Source organism: Haemaphysalis longicornis, unplaced genomic scaffold (assembly GCF_048455015.1).
Source record: "Haemaphysalis longicornis isolate Haplotype H1 unplaced genomic scaffold, Haemaphysalis longicornis Haplotype H1 scaffold_1, whole genome shotgun sequence".
Lineage (NCBI taxonomy): Eukaryota > Metazoa > Arthropoda > Arachnida > Ixodida > Ixodidae > Haemaphysalis > Haemaphysalis longicornis.
In genome coordinates, this window is record NW_027526203.1 from 357,686,165 (window position 1) to 357,701,331 (window position 15,167).

General features: G+C 46.2%; 2 protein-coding genes across 2 annotated transcripts; one reads left to right on the plus strand and one right to left on the minus strand.

Annotated features, from left to right (window-relative positions):
* Positions 1 to 323: 323 nt before the first annotated feature.
* On the minus strand, positions 324 to 3,557 carry Pcna (Proliferating cell nuclear antigen). The gene is made up of 6 exons (XM_077686130.1): positions 3,199 to 3,557; positions 3,019 to 3,116; positions 2,332 to 2,399; positions 1,481 to 1,625; positions 684 to 857; positions 324 to 418 (listed from the first exon to the last, which is right to left on the minus strand). The coding sequence occupies exons 1-6, from the start codon at positions 3,417 to 3,419 to the stop codon at positions 339 to 341; spliced, it is 786 nt and encodes a 261-aa protein (XP_077542256.1). The 5' UTR covers positions 3,420 to 3,557; the 3' UTR covers positions 324 to 338.
* A 225-nt stretch (positions 3,558 to 3,782) lies between these two features.
* Positions 3,783 to 6,833, plus strand: LOC144154972 (putative ATP-dependent RNA helicase DDX5). Its single transcript, XM_077686131.1, has 2 exons — positions 3,783 to 4,915; positions 5,734 to 6,833. The coding sequence occupies exons 1-2, from the start codon at positions 3,944 to 3,946 to the stop codon at positions 6,325 to 6,327; spliced, it is 1,566 nt and encodes a 521-aa protein (XP_077542257.1). The 5' UTR covers positions 3,783 to 3,943; the 3' UTR covers positions 6,328 to 6,833.
* The last annotated feature ends 8,334 nt before the right edge of the window (positions 6,834 to 15,167 follow it).

The window sequence follows — 15,167 nt, forward strand, 5'->3', positions numbered from 1 at the left end:
AATGTGCCCACACAAAATGATGGATGCCACAAGTAGAACCATATACAGGCAAAGTGCCTTATGCATATACTAACTACAGCATGGATGAAAGTGGATGCAATGTGCCACAGTCCAGTACAAGTAGTGTGATCTCAAAGTGGTGCACCCGCAAGCATGTGCAGATAGAGTGCAATTTTGAAAACTGTACACGCACTGAGTGCAACTTTATTACATCCGGAAAAAGCTTACATTACAATTGTGAATCCCAGAGAAAGGTCTCCTCGTTGGGAAATTGTGTTTAAAATAGGTGCTGGGAGGAACACGAAGAAAAAAAAAAAAAAAAAAAAAAGAGAGAATGCTCAGTTCTCCTCGGAGTCTTCAATCTTTGGTGCCAGGTAGTAGCGGACGTAGCCCATGTCTTCAATTTTATACTCCACCACTGCAAGCAGAAAAGGGGACTTAATACCAACGTGAAAAGCCTACACGCTGCAATATCCCACTGCGTACAGCATAGGCACTTGACAGCAATGAAAAAATGCACCTCACAGTGTGCAGTGATGTACCCTTAGGTAGTTATCATCAATAAGTTCAGCATGCTACTCTAGGCTACTACATAACATGTTTGCAGATCAAAACAGCCTGTGTAAATCTTTAAAAAAAAAAAAAAAAAGAAAGAAAAACACAAGCGCCAAGCAGCAGCTCACCCAAAGGCACGTCGGCTGACATGGACAGCTGCACTTGCGCCGACAGAGGCGTAGCCTTTGTGAAAGAGTTGAGGTAGCGCAGTGCAAAGGTGAGAGAGACAGCCTCCTGCATTTCAATGATCACCGCCTCTTCCTCCTTGTCCACATTGGCAGTCTGCGACAGCTTCACATTGCCTGAATCATGGCAAAGAGCAAACCTCAGCGCTCGACCCTTGGGCAGCGGCCTCCAAGGGTCTGACACATGGAAACGCGCGACAATCACTTTCTTGCTTTGCAATAAACAGTGAAATCCCACTGTAATGAAAAGCATGCCAAAGGCACGAGATCAAATTCTGCTCAAAGGTGCAAGTGCTAAAAAGTTGCTCACAACAAATGTAAGCTCTTGAAGGGGCCACAAAGACGAAATACAACCTTGGTGGAGTTGAAAAAAAAAAAGTACAATGCCATTCAATGATACTATCAAACAGTACCTGAAGCTCCACCACAATCAGTCATGTTTGCTCTTCAATGGCTTTGGTCAGCAGCCACCAATTGTACAAACAAGATTCTGTAATGTCTAAGGACAGTGGCTGGTGAGTTGCCACTGCTTTATCCATTGCCCTTAATATCTGGCATAGTTGTTGGAAGTTTGCGTTAAAGTTGACAACATTATAAAAAATAATGCAGTCTTGAACAAACAAAACTTGTCTGCATGATGCCTTTATCCAAGTAGCCAGAAGAGAGCAGGCCCTCTCTTATGCCTACATGACATATCCCTACAAATATCACAGCACGAGGTAAATTTGTCTAACAGTTACCTGTTCCCAGGTCACCGCTGACAGAAAACCGAACGCCATCCTTAGCACAAGTAATCTGGACAGAGTCCCCAATCTGGCTGAGATCACGACAGATGCGCTGGAACTCTCCAGAAGGCATTTTGACAACAACGCTGTAGTCAGTCTCCTGCAAAATAAACAAAATGCAGCTTGTGGAGCACAAGAACCTAGGTACTACTCCAAGGGTTCTCAAGAAGTTTCAATGGTGTGTGTGCATTTTCAAGGACCACATTGTCTGTTGGAAATCTAAACAAGACTGATGTTCGGGGGAACATGGAGGCTTGCAATGATGGGAAATGTATATATATATAAAAATAATGCCAAAGTTGTTGCAGCCAATGTTTCAACGAGGAATTTTCCTCCCTTGTTCAAACAATGGCTCAAGCGACATTTACTTCTTCGACAATTTATCAGAACTCTGTGTTAGAGTTACACAATAGACACTTTTAGTGTTACAAATTTCAAACTTTCATTTGCTAACGAAGATCAGCCAAGCAATACTCAGTCCTCACGCAGCCTCAGGTTGAATGATTAATGGGGAATATATAACATTCAAATTTTTTCAACAGCCTGTAAAAATTCCAGCACTCTCAAGGTCTTGAAAAAGTTTTTGAAATGCATGGGTTTCAAAGAACCCGCATGAACCCTGTGCAACTCTGCCCAATTAAGAACAGCAATGTGAAAGACAGAAGGATGCATAGCCATGAGCGCAGAGCAAACGGAAATTTAAAAGTACGTAGGGCCTCTGCATGCTGCCGTTTATTGACTTGTTCCCTATCCGTCAAGACATTACAAGCACGCTACGGTACTCCACGCATTGCCAGATAACTTACCGGAATGCCCAAGTGTTCGGTATCAATGTTCATGAGCTTCATTTCATAATCGGACACCTTTTCTTGATCTGTAAAAGATATAGCTGGCTGCATTTACAAGCACCAAGACACCTAGCTCAAGCTACTACGACATGAGCTGTGGTAACATGGAAAACCGGGATCGTTAAGGTTCACCTTTCCCGCCTTCCTTTTTTTTGCGCTGTGAAGATGACATGAAGTTCATTACCGAATGAATATAATGCCCCTAAAAAATATGCGATGTTGCATTCCCAAATGACTGACAAGTTAAATCGGCTCAGTGGCAACTGAATTACGCGGTCAGGCGAGAATGGTGTACACAAGGGGAAACACCAAATTTACTTGCGTGCGTAAACTTTAAAACGCTAATTCCATAAAAACCACGACTGGTAGCGCCCAACAAACGCAGAGTTTAACAAGGTTTGCGAGTACGAGAGTCCCATCCACAAGCTGGCCAGTATTTTCTTGCAGCAGGGGAAGAAAATACGTAGTTTAAACATTTAGTGGAACCAAAAAGTTCACAGCAACATCAAAATTGAAAGCTACGCCCAATACGGGCCGATAAGCGCGAATCCCCAACTGAACAAGGCGGCACGCTCTTTTGGCGCGCTTTTGCACGCGCCGGTTAAGAGAGCGGTCACCAAAAACGGTTAATAATAAGATGCTCACTTGGCGCCTCGAAGACGAACGTTACAGAGTCCGCATCGTCCTGCGCTTTAATTGTGATGATGTCGTCGTTTGCAGCACATCGGAGAATCTTGGTCACACTGCAAATATGGAGACAAAGGATTCAGGGGTCGGTAAGGGGCACTCTCAAATAGAAGTCGCCGGAAAGGCGGGCTATCATACCTTGCTAAGTTCATGCCCATGGAGAGGTTGCGATCGCATCGAAATTTGTCGAAGCCATCACTCCGCAAGCTAAGCGAGACCAAACTGACGTGACAGTTGTCCATGGCCTGAAGACTGATGCCCGTTGCCGAGCAGTCCCATGTCGCCTCGTTGATCAAATCTTTGACGGCTTCGAGGACCTTCTTGAGCAGAGCGCCGTGGACAAGCCGAGCCTCAAACATTGTGCTAAGTAGTCTGCAACAAATTCAAACTAAATGGGTAACACCGTCCTGACCAGGTTCGGGCAGTTCCGGAGCCTCCGAACTTTGCGTGCGCTCGAAGCAGCGGTCCGGCGGTGTGGGCAAGACTGGCGGGAAAGGCAAGTCTGAGGTCTGAGCGCGCCAAATCCCTGCAAGCTCATTGGTCGCTGCACAGTCCTGCAAAAATAATAAAAAAAGAAACATTTTGAAAAGTCATTCGCAATAAAAACTAATAAAACATCTACAAAAACTTTTACCATGCCAGCTAAATAGTATATTTATATTTTCTGTTTTAAACAGTTGAATCAGTTGGATCAGTGAACGTTGGGCTCATTGAATCGCAACGAAAGCCAGTCCCATCCACATCCAAGCCGTAGCAGCACATGGCGAACATAGTTCATTGAAGTTACTCGGAATCTGCGTTGATTTTGTTGAATTGCAATCTTTTTTAGGTCGTAATGATATTAGGGTTGTAACGCTTACTGTGAAGACCAAAACTCAGCACAATGTTCAGTAAACTGGTGCGGCAATGCATCCCATTCGCTTCGAGAGGAAAGACGTCGTACAACGCATGGCCCCGGGAGCGCGATGCCTCTTGGCGAGCAGGTAACACTCTTGGACGAACGCTGGTTGCCCCGCGATTTGAAAACCTTAAATTGGAGCCCTTCGAGAAGAACTTTTATGTCGAGAGTGAAACCACAGCGTCGCGAAACGAAGATGATGTTAATGCGTTTCGCGCGGAACACGGCATCACCGTGCAGGGTCACGGCCAGGACCAAGTCCCGAAACCTGTGCTGACGCTGAGTGAGTGCAACTTTCCTCCAGAATGCAGCGCCCTGTTCGAACGCAAGAACTTTACACAGCCGTCGCCCATACAGGCGCAAGCGTGGCCGATCGTGATGAGCGGCCGCGATCTGGTTGGAATCGCGCAGACGGGTTCCGGTAAAACTCTGGCCTACGTGCTCCCGTCGGCAATTCACATGTCACATCAGCCGAGGCCTCGCGGTGCCGGTGAGGGTCCAATATCTGTGGTGCTAGCGCCTACTCGCGAGCTCGTGCAGCAAATCTCGCAAGTGGCGTATGAGTGGTGCGAAGGGGCGTTCGGTTTGAGCGGCACCCCTGTGTACGGTGGCGTTTCCAAGGGCCCGCAGATCGAGCGGCTCCGGAGGGGTGTGCACATGTGCGTGGCGACGCCAGGTCGCCTACTGGACATACTTGAAACCGGCGCCGTAAACCTAAGGCGCTGCACCTTTCTGGTTCTCGACGAAGCGGACCGCATGCTGGACATGGGCTTCGAGCCGCAGATTCGCAAGATCATCGAGCAGATCCGGCCGGACCGGCAGACGGTCATGTGGAGCGCCACATGGCCCAACGAGGTGCGCTCGCTAGCCAGCGACTTTCTCCTTCCCGACCACACGCAGGTCACCGTTGGCTCGACAGACCTCTGCGCCAACCACAACATCAAGCAGGTCATCCATGTGAGTGGCGTACCGAGCCGGGTTACGGCCATTTTTCTTTTTTTTGAGGCACTTATTTTATTGGAATTCTTGAAGCAAACGAGGTTTATGCTTACCTTGCACTTGCGTAAGACAGCATTAGGACTCCACTTAAAGCTTGCTAGCTTGTTAAGGCTCTTTTTGACATGGCCCGCATGCTCTGGCATCTCAAATTGCAGTGGTTTTGCATGCGTGGTTGTTAAAACTTCATGATTAGAGAAAAAACTACCTCTGTGACTGGGAATCAAACCTGTGACCTTGTCCTCCACCGCAGCACAATGCCACTGCCACTAAGCCATCGTGGCAGGTTCACTCTTTGATGAAAGGCTTGCTGTTTTTCTGCATCATTGCTGCTTTTTATTTCTGAATCTGGCCCAAATATCCACTGCTTAAAAACATTTTTCAAACCATGAAAAGTGCCTTCTGTATGCCAGAAATTTGTGATGCCGCCTTGCACTGGTTAGAATCGTATTCACTTTCAGACGTTTTATTGCAGATTACACACTGATCCATCAGTGAAACTTAAGTGTAAGTTACATACACTGACATGAAAGGAAGGGGCACCAGCACTTACTTTGCACAAACGATTCTAGTCAGAGAGAGAAAGCTTTTGCATGAAAGGTGCTGTTCCCTTCTATATCATTGCCTATGTGCTGTCAAGTTTCGTTGATGCATTACCACCAACTAGCTCTTCAGCGTGGTTGTTTCGGCATGGCAGTGTGGCATGTTGTGGGGCATTTGTAGATAGCACCTGGTTCAGCCTTCAAGATGTTTAAGGATGCTCTCGTGCCTGCTTGCAGATCTGCGACGAGTTTGAGAAGGAGCGCAAGTTGCTGGGCATTCTGCGGGACATCATGGCGGACAGCGACCAGCGCACCCTGATCTTTGCTGCCCGAAAGACCCGCGTGGTACACCTTCTACAGACGCTCCAGAAGCAGGGGTTCCGGGCTGTGGCCACGCACGGCGACCTGTCGCAGAGCAAGCGGGACATTGCCCTGGACCGCTTTCGTAGTGGTGCCACACCCATTCTAGTGGCTACCGACGTAGCAGCACGGGGCCTCGATGTCAGCGACATCAAGTACGTCGTCAACTACGACTACCCGGACACCTCGGAGAGCTATGTGCATCGCATCGGCCGCACGGGTCGCAGTGACCGCGAAGGCACTGCCATCACGTTCTTCACACCGGACAATGCTGCTCAGAGCAAGCAGCTGATCGCGGTGCTGCAGGAGGCTGGCCAGGAAGTGCCGCAGGAATTGCAGCAGCTGGTCAACTTGCACGTTACAAGACAGGACGTGCAGAGGCGTGCCAAGCGGGCAAAGCAGCAAACCTGGAAGCGGCCCCGGCGGCACCACGAAGATTACGAGCTGGCTGAGACGCGGGGTTGGGGGTGACGTGCCATTGTAGAGCGCCACCGAGTCTAGCATGGTGTAGATAGGTTAGCGTAGGGATTTTGTTAAAACTTAGTAGCAAGCATATATGTCACTTTAACGAGCAGGGTCTGATGCATTGGCTTCTTGGTTATTGTTGATGGCCTCCAACCGTACCAAGATGTAAAATGACATTCTGACATTCTTTACTTCTCTGTAAGTTATAAGGCTCCTTCATGTCATTGTTTAAGGTTCTGCCAAGTTAGTTTTCCTTATAAAATTTCCTCATGTGGTGAGCAAAACTCATATTTGTTACAACTGCACAAATGCTTGTCAAAAAATAGCCGGGTAGATGTGTGCCCTGTATGCCTTCAAGCTCTCCACAGTTGGTTTCCAGGCATCTGACTTCTGGTAGTGGCCTACCGTGTTAGGCACAAATTAAAACATTTGCATTCCTATGTTACAGCATGTTGTTGTATTGCCCATACAATCAAAGCAAACTGGCTGGTGTTGCCACAGTTCTTAGGAAAGGGGGGGGGGGGGGGGGGGATTTCTTACACCATAGTTCCGACACTAAGGTGAAAAGTGTTAAAACCAGTTTGAACCGTTCAGTGCTGACTGCTGTAATCAGAACCAGTCTGGTACTTTACTTTTGCTCCTGCCTAATCCCAAAACTCACTGTGCTGACATGGCAGGCAGGGCCCTGAACCGTGTTCGGTCACCTGTGCAGCCTATAGATATGCAGCACAGTGTGCTAGTAGTACAGATGAGGCCGACAGATTCTGCTACTGGTGAGCTGAAACATCACTCTGTCTTTTTGTTAAATGAAGAGAACAAGGATGGGATGCAAAAGTGAGATTAATGCCTCGTCCCATCTCACTTTGGTGTCCCATTTCAGCGATGTTCGTTTGACCAGCATTGTCGCGTGGTGAAGAATTTCAGCAGGGTGTTCAAAGATTTATTCTGGGGCCACAATATAACAATTGATTTTCACATCAGATTGGTGCCTTCAGCAGCACATTTTGAAAGGAGTCTGGTGATCTGTACATAGAAAAGAAGGTGATTGTTTGGGCCAGTGGGTCTTCCATTTTTGTTATCTATTAAAGATGGCAGACAAACTGGCCCACACCCCTACTTTATAAAATTACAAAGAGCTACCTTTTTTCTTTTCAAATGTACAGTCTTTGCAAACATTTTTACTGACCCATTCGAAAATACATGCATAAAATAAAACAGTTGCTGGCAGCTGTGCTGCTGCCAATGACTCTGGTGTGTTCTGCAGTCAGCTACCTGACTTACCAGGCACTTCCCATTCTGCTTTCATAAAAATGTAGCTGCTGGTTGTAAAAAACCAGTAACAACATACTTAAAAAGTTTTGTTTAAGGGGGGACGTGGCTTTCAAAATCAACTTTTTTATTTATGAGTGGATTTTGATGAAAATTGGCACAGCAACTGGAAATGCTTCTGTGATAACACCATAAAAATTTGAAGATAATATTTTGATAACTTTTTTATTTATTAAATTTTCTTTCTGTTCCGCTTGTACCGAGCTTGAGCGACTTATAAAACACGATAGAAAACTTGTTCGAAGTGCTTTGCATTCCCAAATGAATGGGCGAGGTCGTGACAGTTTTAGAATTTTTTTTTTACAAAACAATATTTTTTAGTTTTCATTTTTTTAGAGGTTAATGTGCAACAGGCATGTCGACTGTGAACGACTATTTGAATAAAAAAGTCACAAAAAACAAATCTGGAAATCCAAAAGTGTCACGACCTGAACTGTTCATCAAGGAATGTAATGCAAGAAACGGAATCAAAATAGACCCAGTGGTCATGAAGAAATCCCTGGTACAAGCGACATAGGTGGCAAAAAAAACTGTTTTGAGAAAACGGCTTCCGAAGTTGCAACATAGGTTTCACTTATCAAAAGTCGCCACGGTTGCAGCCTTTCATGTCCTTTTGAACATAGGGCTTCTGGAAGGCCTTGCCTTGAAATTGGAGTGCTTTTTACAGCCTTTCTCTTTCCAGAAAACATCATTTTCAGCTCCTCCGTGAAGAGTACATACCCCCTTTGCAAACCAAACGGAGGGGAAGATGGGTTTCAATGGGCTTTCAATGCAAAGTAGGTTAGCTGGTTGGCTGTATCGCAGTGGACAACCTCCTTTTGCAGTGTTGTCACCATGGCAACAAGTTAAGCATTTTTTTTACTTAAATTTGAACATTTTTGGCTTTTTTTATGTTTTATCTTGCCTGGCACAGCAACTTAGTACTCATACGTGCAGGTGTTCATTGCCAAAAGTTTGCATACCACAAGGATGAAAATGAGCTACTTTGAAGCTTGGTAGAGTATTCTCCATAACTCCCAACTTCAATGCAAGAGCATATTTTTTTACTACTTTTGACATTCAAGGCATCCAATATTTCTCGCAGCACAGCCAGTATGCCCTAAGCAATGGTATCAATCATTTCCCTAAAAAAATCACTGTTAAATGCTGCCACAGTAACGTACATTTTTAACGCAGAGAGCATATTTTTATTCCTGTATTACTAACTCAAACCTGTTTGCATGAAAATTACAAGTGCACAGGAAAAAAAACGTAGCGCAAGAAAGGCGATATGGCTCGCGCGCATCGCAGCGCACGCTTACCGCGACATATCGTACTTTGATTATCCCTGATATGGCTGGTCAGGTCGCTTTTAAGATTAAATCTAACGTCGCAGGCATTAATTACAACTACTGGCGTTCAATCGTAACCGGTTGCCCAGTCATGTGATGCTCCAATGCGCGTCGGCTATGCCGTGCGCGCCGCAGCGTTTGACGCGTCGACCGTTTCTTTCTCAAGGCTAGCGAGCCCACAGTCAAAACACAGCAATAACTAAGCGTGTAAACATCACAAATCCGACGAAAAGTTCACTTCACGAACCGCTACCGCAAGCACGCACACCGCGTCACCCTCCAAGGTCTGGCGACGGTAGAGTCACGCGCACCACGAAGCGTTCGATGACCTCCGCCTTTCGAGCCACACAACTTCCCGTAATCTGGCTCGTTACCTCTGGCATTCCCATCGCGATAACGTGCGTGTTGAATACCACAGATTGAACAGAAACTCGGCCGAGCGAAGCGGCGAAAATGAACTCCATCCGCTCGCTACGCAGCTCAGGCGGCCGCCATCTTGCGTTGCGCCCGCGACATCCAATCAGGAGGGTCGTTGTTCTGCGCCCCGACCGGAGGACCAATAACGCTTCAGCATCTATTTCTAGTTTCGTTTGTGCGTCGTTTCTTTTCTGCCGTTTGTGCGTTTGTGAATGAACGAAGATACAAGAGACGAGCGGAACCGGAAAGACGATCGCTCGGCCGATCTAACCATATCAAAATGGCCGCGCCCGGTGGCACCGTTGCGGAGATAGAGCGCTCTGAAAATTGCCGTTTTTTCGCCCTTTTGCGCTGATAGTTTGTCACCGCGCCTGACAAAAGTATTTTTTTATGCCACTTTGCGACGCTTTTCAGCGTAAAAACTTTGCAGGCGCACAGAATAGGAAACATAGAAGCCGAATATGTGGGTTTCAAAAAAACGATGTTTTGGTCATTTTTTTGAAGTTGAAAGCCGCGTCCCCCCTTAACTTCAAATAACATAGGCATTTTGACATGAACTATGTTTTTGAGGGCTTTTTTGTTTGTTTTTTGTTTTGTAGGCATGGAATCAGTAGCTAGAACTCTAACCAGTTCCTTTTGGCTGCTTGATGAAGGTGCAAAAAAAAAAATGTTTGGCATGGTGAAACAATTCCAGGTTGTCAAAAAAAAAATTGTTTTGCCTTCCCTCCACTACGTACACTACTTCTCATAGACCAGTGCTTCTTCGGTGCACTGAACCCCTATTTTGAGTTCTCTCTGCTTGTGTGATGTTTTACGGGAAGAAGAGCATAGGGGTTGGGGACAAGGAGCAGTTTCTATCTGAAGCAGGGCAGCCCCAGAGGAAGCTGCAACCAAATATGTATCCTAAAAAACTAACTGTGACTGTAAAAAAAACTAACTGTAAGAGTAAGGAAAAGGCTGCATCGTTACCATTTTAAGAGCAAAGGTAGTCGAACTAGCTTCCAACAACTTAAAAATTCCTAGTTGTACATTCAAGTGATGAAAAATTTCTACTTGCCATTCAGTCACTGTTCCTTCCTCGTTGCAAAGTGCATTGAGAGCATTGTCAGAAGAGACTACAACGGCAAAAAGATACCCTTTGGGGATCGATCTCTTCATAGAGGTCATGCGGAAAAACCACAGTGAGAACCTGCTTTGACGAAATGAAATCGCAAACCTTGCTGGGGCTAATTTCACATCACGCACTAGGCACCATTCTTGGTGACATTTCAGAAAAATTAGCAGTGGCTTGGCTCGGCTATGCCAGGATATACGTAGCGTGAACTAAGGTTCAGCTGGTTATTAGCTTTCCAGGTTGTCTAGGATTAGCTTGATTATCATGCTTACTGCTGCTTCAATGACACACGCACGGTATACGCATTATGTGACACGTGTACATTTATCAAGCGGCTCCGGCGCAGCGTCACCTATCGCCCCAGAGCTAAGCTGGTTCCACAGGCGCATGCCGGTGTTGCTGTGACGCACGAGCCATCGCTTCCACACCCGGCCACCCCTCGCATGATCATCAAGTGGACCGGGCTGCCACGTGCGGAACGGCGGTTGGCGAAGACACTGGGCGGGTGGGGTGATTGAGAGACGCCAGGCAGTGAGCAACATTCTGTGCACCGTGCGACGTCACTGCTCCTCGCGCATGCGCGGCATGGCTCTCCAGGAGCCACGCGAAGCTGCTCAACCGTGGCCACTGTAGCTCACGCTACAAAAATTGATGCAGCTTGCACTAGTGGTGCAAGGCTGGAGAAACAACAGAGCTGGCAGCCCCTCTTTCTTCGTCGGAGACCCGGCTATGCTGTGGGTGCATAAATTTGTTTTTAGGTTTATTTTTTTCCGCTTCAAAATTAACCCATTTGGCTCTAATACTTGCAAAATGCTATGTGGCCTTCTTTTTTTGTAGGTGTTGCGCACTGCATGCCAACACAACCTTTTTTTCTTTCTGCACATGTTATTGTTCCCTGCTGCTGCTAACCCCGTGCCCCTTGGTCTTATGGGGTGGCCAGTGCTTAGGCTGCTGGTTTCAAAATGTAAACAGGAGGCGGCCTCATAGCCTTCAATCCAGCGTCTGGGCTAATTACACAACTAGCGCCATACTCTCCCCTGGTGAGCCTTGGGAAACATTACCATATTTATTCGATTATAAGGCCAGGGTGCAGTTGAGAGTCAAAAAAGAAAAAAAAGTATATTTCTGAGCTTCGATTATAAGGCAAGGTATGACTTTAAGACTACGGATTTTGGAAAAAAACCTCGCCTTATATTAGAATAAATGCGGTATTGCGTTGTTATTGTCATAGCAACGCCGCCACCATCTTGGCCTTGAAGGCGTTATAATTGTCATGGCAACATTGTGAGGAGGCGCAGCTTACGTGGGGAAAAGGTGGCACTCGCCCTCTCATGCTGGTTTGATTCTGTCACCCCCCGATTCCTGCCCGCCAACCGCCGCTCTGGCGCCTCCATCGTGCCAGCTCTGCTGCTACCAGCGCGCAGCCGGCACTTATCACTTCAACACTTTATTCGTGTTACGTGGGCAAACGCGACAGGCGACAAGAAACATTAATGCGCATTACAACTCGGACAAGGTCGTCTGTCATCAAGCACAGCACACGCACGACAGAAGTCCTGTCCTTCAGCTTAGCTTCACGGCATGTGAATGAGGTTCTCGCCTTTCGCTAACAGCACTCAAAAAGACTTATTGTTACGATTCGTCCAGGTGTTCTTGGTGTCCCTTTTTAAGCAACATAATGTATGAGAGAGCACACACGAGAAATCTCCCACTACATGAGACTCGCATCAACCTCGCCACGTAGCAGCGGCAGCAGCGGTGATCGTTTTCACGCATGCGCGCCACCAGTCGTGACGGGGAGAAGCGGAGAGAGAAAAAAATGAGAGTAGGAGTGTTTCCCAGGCCTATCATTAGGAGCGCAATAATAGAACCGAAACTAGACAAAGTAACATCGGCGTGGTGTAAAGGTCCCGGGTTCGATTCCCGGGTCCTTTCTAACCACATTTTTTTCTTGAGGCTTTGAGGTTTTTTGGTGCGACGGACGGATAGTGCTCGGCCTAAACAGCTCTGCTGTTAAGAGAACTCCACGAGGCCGGTGCTAACATCCTAGAAGGAAGGCAGGACCAGGGAGTAATAGGTGTGCGTAGAATAACAATAAGAAATGACCAAGAAATCAAGACACAACATGACATATTCTCAAGCACATGCTTTGCAAACTTGTGTGTGTGCGTGCATGTAGAGTAATCAATTGGGAAAATAATCTGTCAGCTGTACTCATTATCACTCTGGTCGACTGTGCGGGCATCTTGTACACGTAGAGGTGGCAGTACTACACTACACTGCCTGGGCTGCCTTGGTTGAGGAAGGCCTTTCCTCCAAGCCCAACTGTTTCATTCCTTCATGAACTCAACCCAGTGGCAACAGCAAAGGAGGCAACAAAAAAGAAACATCGAACAACATATATGGTGCTACGTTTTCCAATGTCATTCTCCTTCTTTTTGTCTGTTAGTGGTGCTTTATTTTTACTAGTCATGAACCAAGTTAGCAACAATTATGTAAAGATGTCTAAGAGGATGATTATGATCATTCGAGATTTTAGCGCGTGTTAAAGATCCCCAGGTGGTCAAAATTAATCCGGAGCCCTCCACTATAGCGTGCCTCATCGCCCAGGTTCCTCCCACCTTTTCTAAGTCCGTCGTCTTTGCGCTATTTGCATTATATAGCCCAGGTGTAGCTTCAGCGCAAAAACAACATTATTTGAATTTGATGACCATGGTGGTAGTGAGGGTTTTTATTTTACCAGTATGATGGTAGCGGTAACAAAGTGTCGTGATGTGTGCACGTAGGGACAAATTCTGCTGTGGATCTAGGCATACACCATTTTAAATGACAAAAAAAAAATGATAACAAAGTAAAAATTCAGCTTAGGGCAGTTATGAATTGCCAATTGAACTACTATGACGTGAAGAACGTGCACTTTTTGCGAAGTGATTTATAGTTGTTCTATGTGCAAAGACTTCTTCACAAATGCCCAGAAACACCACTGCTCCCGAGGCAATGTTCCCACATGCCAAAAGACCTAAAGATTAATTCACACAATTTTGGTATCGATTTAGGATATGCTACCTCAAAAGGCAGCGTTCCTCGCAATGCTTCAAAATGTCTTTGTAAATTTGGCCCCTGATAGCAGTATCCCCAATCTTTACCCCTGTGGAAATGGGATTTGGGTTCAGTTGGCTGTTTGAGATACCTTAATTTCATCCTCTTAATACCCTTGATAGTGCCAAAGGCCCTGGCACTATAGAGATTACAAAGTATCCAAGAGACTCTGTACTTGGCTTTAGCATTATCCTGGGATTTGCACGCTATAGAGTTTCATACTAACATGCGTGTATGAAACTTTGTGTCCCAGGTATCTCTAGGCATAGTAAAGAAAATAGAAAGTTTACTGTGGTTCAAGTGGGCACCAAAAAAGTGAGGTAAAAAATGGGGTTAAACTGTTAGGGGGCCACTGTTAGAGTTACCCCTCTGCACTGTGGTGCAGTGGAATTTCTCCAACAAAAGGAAGGTCTGCGTCACACCCCACATTCCCTCTTTCCACGGTGTAGAACACAGTGCAAGGAGGCCTGCCCACAAGACTTGCTCACTGGGAGGAGGTCTTCTTGCGTAGACTTTGTTCTGGAGTGGCCCTCTCTCCTACGGTGACTCAAGCATGGCCACCATGGCGTTTCAGCAACTACATTGCTGACAAATAAGCTGACGCAAATCACCTAACAACGTGTAAGTATCAGCTAGCTGGTACTCCATGATCAAGACTTTTAGCGGGGAAAAATTCGGACGAAGAACCGTTTTAAATTAAGCGCAAATGAATTTGGACCTGTCCTTCACGTCCTTTGTCCAAATTTTTTTGTGCTTAAAAGTCTTGAGCAAATCATGAACGTGCCAATCACTAAAGAAGTGGTAACTTGACACCTTCGAGGCATAGGCCTACATCCTGGAAGACAGGTCTACATCTCCAGCGATGGCTCAGGAGACCCCACCACGTCTCCGTTCTTGCCTTCCCCCACAAGATGAGAGCCAGCCTGTATCTGTAGAATTATGTTAATTTATGCCAAAGGGCATATTATCATATGAAAAAAACAAGGCCTGGGTAAGATGTTTTTCTTTATAGTAAAGCTTTATCTACTTTGTTTTAGTCATGTTTGCTTTAAAATTGTCTACTTTGACAACACACCGAAAACTGTTGGATGGATGCCAGCAGCAGCTTGTCAGTTTGTTTCCTGATGGGATTGCGATGTATATCGGTGCCATCAACTACAAGGTTCTCTTGCTTCTAGGTCAACATAGTATCACTGAATAGGTTACCTGGGGGCTATCTCTCCAGAGTTTGGGTAAAAAAGGGGCATCTTGGTTAATACCACTAGACCCACTGTTCGGTGTGCACACAAGCTAGGGTGACGAAAGCAAGTTTTGACGAGTTGAGAGATTCGTACACTACTTGTTGTGCGATGCATTGATAGTAATCAGTTAAAGCCTGGAAGAGACTGTTCTCGATCTAAATTGTTACATCACGTTACTAACTACTACTTCTTCTCTGTGCCAGGAGGTAGTGGATCATTGTTGTAGGTTGCGGAGGCTTTGCGAGCTCCGCATGGTATGGCTGCTGTGATGGTGAACCAGAGCTCTTGTTGACTGCCACCGGTTTTCTGAGTTTT

What these genes read in the sequence shown, in the direction of transcription:
- LOC144154972 (XM_077686131.1), top strand. Translation starts at nt 3,944, where the DNA reads ATGTTCAGTAAACTGGTGCGGCAATGCATCCCATTCGCTTCGAGAGGA. An exon ending in ACATCAAGCAGGTCATCCAT is followed by an intron (nt 4,916 to 5,733) that starts GTGAGTGGCGTA and finishes GCCTGCTTGCAG; the next exon opens with ATCTGCGACGAGTTTGAGAA.
- Pcna (XM_077686130.1), bottom strand. Translation starts at nt 3,419, where the DNA reads ATGTTTGAGGCTCGGCTTGTCCACGGCGCTCTGCTCAAGAAGGTCCTC. An exon ending in ATGGGCATGAACTTAGCAAG is followed by an intron (nt 3,117 to 3,198) that starts GTATGATAGCCC and finishes CCATATTTGCAG; the next exon opens with TGTGACCAAGATTCTCCGAT. An exon ending in CAGCGGTGACCTGGGAACAG is followed by an intron (nt 858 to 1,480) that starts GTAACTGTTAGA and finishes GCCATGATTCAG; the next exon opens with GCAATGTGAAGCTGTCGCAG.